This window comes from Sapajus apella, unplaced genomic scaffold, assembly GCF_009761245.1.
Source record: "Sapajus apella isolate SASKATOON/1434 unplaced genomic scaffold, GSC_monkey_1.0 scaffold61, whole genome shotgun sequence".
NCBI lineage: Eukaryota > Metazoa > Chordata > Mammalia > Primates > Cebidae > Sapajus > Sapajus apella.
Genome location: NW_022437001.1, coordinates 6,382,292 through 6,392,900, shown reverse-complemented (window position 1 = coordinate 6,392,900; position 10,609 = coordinate 6,382,292). Strand labels below are relative to the sequence as shown.

The 10,609-nt window shown below is 35.3% G+C and overlaps 1 protein-coding gene across 2 annotated transcripts in view; it reads right to left on the bottom strand.

Moving 5' to 3' along the window:
* Nucleotides 1-461: 461 nt before the first annotated feature.
* TTC29 (tetratricopeptide repeat domain 29) overlaps nucleotides 462-10,609 on the bottom strand; it is a 237,582-nt gene continuing 227,434 nt past the window's right edge. For both annotated transcript variants that reach the window (XM_032246444.1, XM_032246443.1), the window contains exons 11-12: nucleotides 913-979; nucleotides 462-620 (exon numbers count right to left, since the gene is read on the bottom strand). In XM_032246444.1, the coding sequence (XP_032102335.1) occupies nucleotides 590-620; nucleotides 913-979 (98 nt within the window). In that variant the 3' untranslated portion in view covers nucleotides 462-589. The remainder of the gene's footprint in view (nucleotides 621-912; nucleotides 980-10,609) is intronic.

The following is a 10,609-nucleotide window of genomic DNA, read 5'->3' as shown; positions in this document are numbered from 1 at the left end:
TAACCATCTCAGCTGTGTTCTTTCATTTGCAAGACACATTAGGTAAGGTTTGTAAGATTGAAGGGCTTAAACTTTTAAAGTTGACCTGGATAAGTTTGATTATGTGCTATCAGCTAAAAGTATCATAAAATATACTTTTGCACAGGTAAAGCAAACTGTTTCAAACAGTACTTATCAATAGGATAGTCTTAATTCTTATACTCCTAGAATTTTAGTAAATATTATCCTACATTAATTCAGCATGAAAGATTTTCTTAAGCTTGTAATTATTTTCTCATTAGAAAATATTTTCTCATTTTGGTTTTATGGTATCACTATTTCTTGTGGAATAGTTGATAAGAGGAAAAATAATTTATTTCATGGATAATTGCTGATATTTCTGAGAACTGGGATATATTTTATTTTCATGGATTTAGATATTTTGGACTAAATTTATAATAATATACTGCAATACAAAATCTAATGAAAACAGTCATAGTCAGTTTTATCATAACTCTATATTATTTGTAACATGCTCCTATTACAAGTATCGAAGTCTCAGGTGACATGAGGGATTTCTTCTTGCTTTGATGTTAAGTGAAAAGCTGCTTTAAGTTTGATTTTTTTGATCACCTGGAAATCTGAAATAAAACAAATTATAAATTTAACTTTTATGCTGGGCTAGAAAGCAAAGAACATTTATTTTGAAAAATATTTTGCTTTCTGTAATTTTCAGATGTGGCTTAAAAAATTAAAAATACTTAATCTTATATAATATTTGAAAATAAATATGTGATTCTTTTTAAAGCAGTGTTTCAGTATTAAGCTTATCAAGTGCTGGATTAAACTACTCTTCTTGTGTTTGGAGAATGAGATTATACTTAGTATACTGTGCAAAGTGGGTACTTAACAGAAACTTTTTACTTATCATACCTGTTGAGTTCTTCCAAATGTTCTGAGTTTTGAGATACACCTTCCACTGTGGATCCTCTAAACTCTTCTAAAAAAAAAAAAGATATATAAAGTTAATGGTTTATTATGAACACAGCTTATAGTTATTTTGATATTGAACCTGGGTATCCCTTTTCAGGGATATCTGTCCTTATCATCTATAAGATAAGGGTATATGTATCATCAGGGCAGATTGTTTTGTTCGAAGATGGCAGCAACAATCTCTCCCATTCCACATGTCCCTGTACAGCACAATCTTGTCAATTCTTCATGAAGAAGCAGAATCTAGTTTTCCTCTTGAAATTGAGTTACCCTTAAGACTCTTTTGTGATCAACTGAATGTGGAGGAAGTGACAAAAATGAGTTCTGAGGCTAGGTTCAAAAAGGCTATGCAGCCTATACTTTATCTTAGGATACATTTTTGGAGGAAGCAAGTCACCACATAAGTCCTCATACCCTGAGACTGCCATGCTGGAATGGCCATGTGTATATGTTCTAGCAGATGGTCCCAGCCGAGTCCAGCCTTGCAGCCATCTTGGCTAAGCCTCCAGTCTGTGAGTGAAGCTGTCTTTGACCCTTCAAACCAGCCCATCTGTCAGCTGAATACCACTTAGTGACTTCAATTAATGTCCAGCCGAGCACTGCCTGAATTCCTAATCCACAGAATTCTGGTGATATAATAAAATGGCTACTGAAAAGGCCACCTTTTGTTGGGTAAGATGACTTTTAAAAATAATACACAAAAGGAAAATTAATTTAGGGAGCAATATAAAGTACCCAAATAATGAAGTCAAATATGGAAGTTTATATATCTATCTACATGTATGTGTGTGTGTGTGTGTGTATATATCTATATATATACATATATATTTTATATATGTATGTTTACATATATATAGACATATATATAACTTGTATATATAAACATACATATATAAAAACTTCCCATATTTGACTTCATTATCATAATATCATAATAATGAAGTCAAATATGGGAAGTTTATATATCTGTAGATATATACGTATAAGTGACTTAATTTATCATATATATATATGATATATACATAGAGAGAGAGAGAGTGCACCATGTTAATTTGTTACTTAATTTTAACTTTCATATCTGCCCTTTTACTTTTGATTTGAATTAACTGGGATTAATCTAATAAGATGCTGTTTATTCCTGTCTATGATAGGCCCCAGTTTTCAGGTCCCATCATCCCCATTTTCTGTATTCCATTTTTTAGAACCTTTCTTATTCTGTCCCCATCTCCCACCCACTGCAATTCCTGAAAGAGTTCCATTTTGTTTTTTGGAATATTTGGTCCATTATTTCAGCAAAATACCCTATTTTCTGAAATTCCCTTTACTTTCTTGCTTTAACAGAAATCTGGCTCTTCACTCAAGAGACTATTGGTCCAGAAACCTGATGTTTTTTTGTTTTTCTCGGTCTTCTCACTACTGGACCTGGAGATGGGTTGATGTCCTTCTTTCTCCCTGTTCTTGCAGGACATTTGCCCTTCCTCTTTCCCTTTCTAACACTCATGTCATTAGATTATACAGTTACCCATTTGCCACTATTGTGATCTATCTACAAGTGGAATCATTCCCAATTGATGTTATCATTCCCTCAATGTCACTGTACTACTACTTTCTTAATTTAGTAATTTCAGTGTAGAGGCAGAAAATTATTCCACCCTAAGTCTCAATTCTTTGACCTCTTGTTCTTTTACATCTTGTCCTTTACAATACCACAGCCATTGATTTCCCTGGTCATACTTAGACCTTGTCATTACCAGTAACTATGAACCCCATCTAGCTCATTTTCCTGCATTTAATTACTTGACTGCTTCCTTTTGTGTTTGCAGATCACTCCCTGACCCCAGCAATTCTTCTACTTCATTGGAACCTCCAATCCTACCACCTTTTCATTGTGTCTCCTCATTTTTCTGTTTCTTCTTCCTTCCTCATATAATTTAAATTCCATGGTTATTCACTTCCTTGCATAACCTCTCAATTTCTCCTCTTCACTTGGCAAAAGTATAACCTCAGTTAAACCCCATTCTCTGCCTATTACTCTTCGGCACTGATAGTTCAATATGGCTGGAGAAAATACACGATTGGCCTGAGATGCCTCATCTTAAATTCATGGCCACAAACATTAAGTAGACCCTAGGCCATTCTATGAAACATTCCTGGTCCATTCATTCTTTCAATCCCCTGGATTACTAACTTCTGTTTTTCTCAAACCTCCCACCCTCCACTTTTCTCAGCTGATGATTTATTTTTTGGCTTCACAGAGGAAATAAAAGACAGTAGGAAAAATTTTCCACAAGCTCTGTGGCAAGAGTTAATCACCTACTGCTTCTGTTCTACAGCTAGTGCTCGACTTACGACCACGATTGGTTCCGACAGACCGGTAGTAACACGATTTGATCGTAAGTTGAGTAGGCTATATGCACGCGGAGATGGTAGTGCTACTGGAAGCTGGTCCACACTGTCGTACGCCCAGCTGGGCAACGTTTGCGCTGCTGGATGCGGAGCAATCGTGGCTAGCGATTGTGGTCGTAAAGTCGAATGGTTGTAAGTTGCATAGGTCGTAAGTCGATCAATACCTGTATATACTCTATTTTCCCTTCTGTTAGTATCAATGAACAGTCTAAGGCCTGTCTCTCTACTTCTTTACTAGATCTCATGTCCTCTTGTCTACACAAGACATGGCATCAGTCCTTCCTTCTGCTTCCCCCTCATCAGTGCTCTTCCTCTCTATTAGATCGTCCCTATCAGTAGAGAACTATTTAGCTAAAGCCAAGTGACTTAAGTTCTCACCAGTGAACATAAGCAAAGTGATACACAGTCATATGTCACTTAATGACAGGGATACATTCTGAGAAATGAGCCATTAGGTGATGTTTTATGAACATCATAGAGTGTACTTACACAAATCTAGATGGCATAGCCTACTACATACCTAGGCTATATGGTATAGTGTATTGCTTCTGGGCTACAAATCTGTTTGGCACATTACTATACTAAATATTATAGGACCTGTAACACTATAATGAGTATTTGTACAGATAAACATAGTAAAGGTAATACATTGCCCCACAGTGTTATGATGGCTACAATGTCACTAAGGCATAGGAATCTTTCAGCTCCATTATAATCTTTTAGGACCACCACAGTGTATGGCATATATTGTTGACAGAAATGTCCTTATGCAGTGCATGACTGGATATTTCTTCTGGGTCTGAGTGTTAGACATTAGATATTCACTCACCACAGGATTGTTGACTCTTGGTTTCATCACTGCAAAAACACTCATTTTGATTATAACCTAGGTTTTGCGCTGTGGGTCTGACTTAAGGTGTTACTTGAGATGTTTGATCTATAGGACTTCAAGGGAGCTGGAAGACTGGGACCAATAACACTTTAGTAAGGGAGACCAGGAGCAGCAGCACATTGCAGTGTGATATTTGCTCATACGATCTACATTTCAGCAGAAATTGGCACTTCTTTGTTGCTAACAGTAAAGACTCTGAAATGGTAGATTCAAGTGGGCAACAAAAAGATCTCATTTATACCACCACTTAGCCTATATGTTACAAAAGCAATAGAATAAGCTAGTAAATGCTAAATTGCATCCTTTTTTTGGAAACATTGGAATATAATATTTATATGATACAGTATTATATATAAATAAGATTTAAAAATGTTATCTGCTGAGAAGTATGAATTGAAATGGAGATGACATTACCTGGTAGTTTGGTGACTGGAAAGGTAATGAATTTTTATAATTTTGGCATGCTAAACATTTGTAGTGGCCTTACTCTAAAAAAGGGTAAATAACTCATTCATAAAGGTTGTGTCAGAGTTTATAGGCTAGACCCCTGGTAATGGATTCAACCTTTCTACAACAAATCAAAAGTATTGTTGCATGCTCACATGAATATACAGTAGTCATTACCTTAAATTTAAAACTCACTATAAGCAGCAAACACAGAAAGTATGATATGAAGGCTGTATTGTATCAGTGTGGTCTGCAGAGAATTTCTTCATATGGTTTTCGCCTTGTTGAAATATATGTTGCAGTTCAAAGCTAAAGGGATTACTTTTGAATAGTCATCACAGAGGTTGATTACATTCGTATATCATATTTAGCTGGACCCTGCAGGCTATTATTCCATTAGCTATGCTGGTCCTGCCATTGTCAAAAAGTTGATCACCTAATGTTAAAAGACTGTGCTTTCTGTGGACCTTATCAAAATGACTCAAAAGCTTTTGCTAAAAAATAAAACTCAGATTATGTTTTATGAAAATGATTAAGAATAAATACTGCGTATAAACTATGCTTCTATCTTATGGGTGATCTTACTATTATGCTGTTATTAACAATGAGATATTTTGTTTTTGTATTTCAGCAGATTTTACTGATAGTCATAGATTCAATTTTAGTAGAAACAGTACTTCTCTCTCACTGATAGTAGAGAGTCTCAGAAACTGATTTCTGAAAAAGGAACAGAAGTCTCCCTTCCCTACCATGTAAACCATATATAATTACCCTGGAAGTAAGCCAGTATATCAATGTTAATATAATGGCACATCTACAATGGCCTATCTACAATATGATTTTACAAGGCTACTGTACTAAAGAGAACAAAATTTTGTTTTGGGGAAATGTGTATACGAACTGAAAATTTGTCAATCACACTGGAAAATCAGAAAATCCCTTCCAATAAATAAATAAATAAATTAAATATTTAACTGTTCATTCTTCAGATGATGGTTGCATAGGTTCACTCATTTAATCACAATGAGAATATCTGATTCAGGTCTATGAATCTGTTTATTATAAACCCAGAATCCCATTACCAATAAAAGGCATACTTAGATAAGCTTGGCTTTTAAGCTATTTTATTATGAATTAGCCACAAATAAGTAATGAAATGAGAGTTCATCTTTGAAAAAGATATTGACAATTATGACTTTATTATTTAAAATAACATATAACTTTTGTCGTTAGAATCATATTACAAAAGCTGTCCTTTGGGAACAAAGATGATTTTGACGCTATCTCAGTTGAACAGCTAAGTCCCTGAACTGTGTTCCCAGGAGTGATGATGAATTGGCATAGACTCGAGTGTGCTCTTTGGCATGGTCTTCCTTGTAACTGATGGTTTGTAAAACGGCTGGTCAGGGATGCAGGCTGTGATCCTGGAATACAGCCAGAAACTAATTTTGGCCTCATTAGCACTGTTCTCTTAATCAATTGAACTTTTCAGCAGGTGGAGGTTCCCTAATATTTCTTGTACTTGCTTGCTTTTAGCTACTCACTTGATACTCACAATAGATGAGTGGGTATCAGTCAGGAGGAAACAGATGGCACATACAACTGGGATTTTGAAGAGACTTTAATGAAGAGACTATTAAGAGCTGAGGGAAGGGCTAAGGAGCTAATAAGGGATATTGAGGCACCCAGGGACTTGCAAAAGAGGGTGCCATGCCATTATCATCTCTGGGTCTAAATTCGGGTAAAGAGAGAGGATGATGCCATTGAACTTTGAGTGAGAGGAGGGATTTAGAAAAGGTGGTCCCTTTTCTAAATCTAGAAGTAGCAGTTGTAAAGTGTCACAGTTGTCAGAAAGGAGCTGAAGTGAGGGGCAGAGGAATAATATTGTAACTCTCCATCTTTCTAACTGCTCATCTGCTGATGACTCCCTTTGGCCAAATCCATATGAGGAAGCCAGAAGGCAAGTCAGCCTGTGTGATGCGGTCTGAAGCCAGTCTCCTGAGACACAGAGCAGAGGAGGTGGGAGAATTGTGTGTGTGTGTGTGTGTGTGTGTGTGTGTGTGTGTGTGTGTGTGTGTAAGGGGTAGGGGAAGGAAAACAAGTAGCATAGAATAACCATAAAATGCAAATGTTTTCCTTTAGCAAAAATTTAGTCATGTGAAGTGTGGTTTGGGAAACAACATATTTAACGTTGGCATATGATTGGGTGTTTCTTTTTCCTTTTCCTCTTTCTTCTCCTCCTCCTCATTCTATAATATTGGTTTGTCATTCATGGCTGTCTCATCTTACAGTCTTGTAAAAATTTATGAATCAAAGCCTGAGATTATAGAGTTAATCTCCCTGTTTCAAAAATATGTGATTTTTTTAGGTAATATTTTTCTACATTTTGCTGTTAAGAAAACAAAAAGTTAATCTGTCTTACCTGTGTTTTGAAGTAGAAATGACAATGTGGTAATTCTATATCTGATGAGTATAATAATCAAGATGGAAACTTTTAAGGCAGGAGGCATCTTTCAGGTTTGGATATAATGTTTTAAGTGTCAAAAACTGACATGTGTTCTTTCACATTACAGGATCTAGTATATAATTCCCTTGCCAAGAGCTTTTATTAATATTCAAGCAATTAAAATTTATGCAAAGATCAGGAGTATATTCCAATTCAAAATTACAGGTTCTTTTTTATTTTTTACTTTATGCACCATTTTTTGAACAAATGGAATGGAACTAGGCCTGGATGAAGCATTGAAGATACCATATTGACAGAGATTGATATTGAATTTCTTTTTCTGGGTGTCTAAACTTTTAATGAGAATATCTGATTCAGGTCTATTAATCTGTCCAGACACTAAATACTTTCTTAAGATAAATAGTGTGTTAATGTCTTCATACAGTTCTTTTTATTTCTCTGATTGTTGCTACATTATAAATCCTGCAGTTTTTTTCTAGCCAAGACAGAGTAACAGAAATCAGATTAACTTCTTTCCTAAAACACTCCTCCCTACCCCAAAAAAACCTGAACAAAATATATGAAACAATGATTTTGAAGGCACTGGAAATCAGACAACAAAGGCCAGCGATTTCTGAAAGACAGGAAATATGTTTTGAGTACAAAACATGCAAAAAGGCACAATGAGGAGAAAATTCAATCAAAACGGAATCAGAATTGGCATAATGATTTGAATTAGGAACAAAAACAGTTACTGTAACTGTATTTTAGACATTTAAAATCTTAAGTAGAGACATGGAAAATAAAACATTAATAAACTTGAAGACAGAGTAGTAGAAACCACAAAACGAAGAAAGAAAAACAGTAAAAAAGATGAATATGCTATCAGTGAACTATAGGACAGCTTCAAGCAGCCTAATAGACACTGACTGGCATTCTAAAAAGAAGATGGAGAAAGAATTGAAAAATAGTTTAAGAAATTATGGCTGAGAACCTTCTAAAATTGATAAATCCTATAAACCCACAGATCCAAGAAGCTCAACAGACCCCAAGCTTAAGAAACTTAAAAGTACAAAAAGAAAAAGAAAAAACCTATCAAACGTATAATGCCATACCCACTGAAAATATCTTTAAAAAATGAAGGCAAAAATAAAGACTTTTCAGATAGAACAAAAGCTGAAGCAATTAATTAGCAGCATATTTGCACTACGAGTCCTTAGGCAGAAAAAAATACCACATGGCAATCTGGATCTATGTAAAGAAATGAAGAGCATCAGAGTTAAGTACAATGTGTTTGACAACATTGTACAAAGGGGAGAAGGGAAGAAATGGAAGGATGTAATTGCAAACTTCTTTTTTTAAATTTTCATTTGAGACAGGGTCTCGCTTACTGCAGTCTTGACCTCTCAGGCTCAAGCAATCCTCCTGCCTCCTCAGCCTCCCAAGTAGCTGGGACTATAGGCATATGCCACCACATCTGGGTAATTAAAAAAAAAAAACTCTTGTAGAGATGGGATCTTGTTTCATTGCCTACTCTGGTCTTGAATTCCTGTCCTCAAGCAATCCTTCAGTCTTGGTGTCCCAAAATGTTGGGATGACAGGAATGAGCTACCATGCATGGCCTATAGGATTCTTACATTACGTATTACTGTTGGTGAGAATGTAAATTAGTATAGCTATTATGAAGGTTTCTAAAAAAATCTATAAAAACAGAACTATCATGCAATCCAGCAATCCCACTGCTGGGTATTTATCCAAAGGAAACAAAATAACACATTAAAGGGATACCTGCACCTCCATATGTATTGCAGCGCTATTTACAATAGCTAAGATATGGAATCAACCTAAGTGTCCACTAACAGACAAATGGATAAAGCAAATGTGGTGTATATACACAATAGAATACTACTCAGCTACAAAACAGAATGCAATCCTGTCATTTGCAGCCACATGAATTAGCCTGGAGAACATTAAATTCAGTGAAATAAGGCAGGCATAGAAAAATAAATACTGCATGTTCTCACTCACATGTAGGAGCTAAAATAATTCCAGCTCATGGAAGTAGAGAATAGAATAGTGGGTACTAGAGGCTGGGAAGGGTCGGGGGATGGGAGAAGGTGGGAGAGATGTTGGTTAATAGATACAAAATTACAGCTAGATAGGTGGAATGAAGTCTGTGTTCTGCAGCATTGCAGGGTGAATATGGTTAACTATAATTTATTGACTATTTTCAAAAAGCTAGAAGAGAGAATTCTGAATGTTCACAACACAAAGAAGTGATAAATGTTTGAGGTGATGGCTATGCTAATTACCCTGATTTGATTATTACACATTGTAAACACGTATCAAAATATCACCCTGTATTCCATAAATATCTACAATTATAATGTGTCAACTAAAAATAAAAGGGAAAAAATTTTTATACTATGTGTTAAATGGTCTAATGTCACTTGAAGGTAGGTTGTGAAAAGTTAAAGACATACACTAATCATTATTTTTGTTTTTATGTTTTAGTTTATCCTTTTCATTTAAATATTCTGGTTGGGAAAAAAATAAGTTTTGAAAAAATCAACATTCCTCGAATCTGAAAATAAGAAAGCAGATCTATCTCTAATTTAAACATTAATTCAGAAACTTATGCTTCTCATATATTTCCCTGATCTGAGGCTTGAAGATAAGCCAAGATGAGCTAACTAATTCAAAGAAATAACTATTTCATTATCACTCCCAAAGTTTAATTTTCTTGACCAAATTATGTGCAGTGTAATACATATAATATAAAACTAAATGCTGATAGATAGATAGATTTGAATTTTTTTCTGGTTCCTTTTTCTGGTTACTTCAGAGTAACAGTTTGGAAAATATACAAGCTCCATTTTCATGTTCTTTTCATGCTACTTTAGAACAGAAAATTATATGAGATAATTTTTTGTAACACCTTATTGAGGTATGATTGACATAATAAAATCTGTACATATTTAATTTACAAAACTTGATGGGTTTGGAGGTAAATATATGTCTGTGAAACCACTCAAACTCTATGCTGTAAACACATCCATCATCCAGGGGATGATATTTTTAATGAATAATCCAGAGATGTGAAAATAAATGTTTTTGTAAAAATTGAATTTTCTTTCTTTTTTTTCCCCCCCATTTATTTATTTTATTGCATTTTAGGTTTTGGGGTACATGTAAAGAACGTGCAAAATTGTTGCATAGGTACACATGTGGCAGTGTGACTTGCTGCCTTCCTCCCCATCACCTACATCTGGCATTTCTCCCCTTGCTATCTCTCCCCAGCTTCCCACCCCCACTGTCCCTCCCCTATTTCCCCCCAACTGATCCCAGGGTGTAGTGCTCCCCTCCCTGTGCCCATGTGTTCTCATTGTTCAACACCCACCTATGAGTGAGAACATGCGGTGTTTGATCTTCTGCTCTTCTGTCAG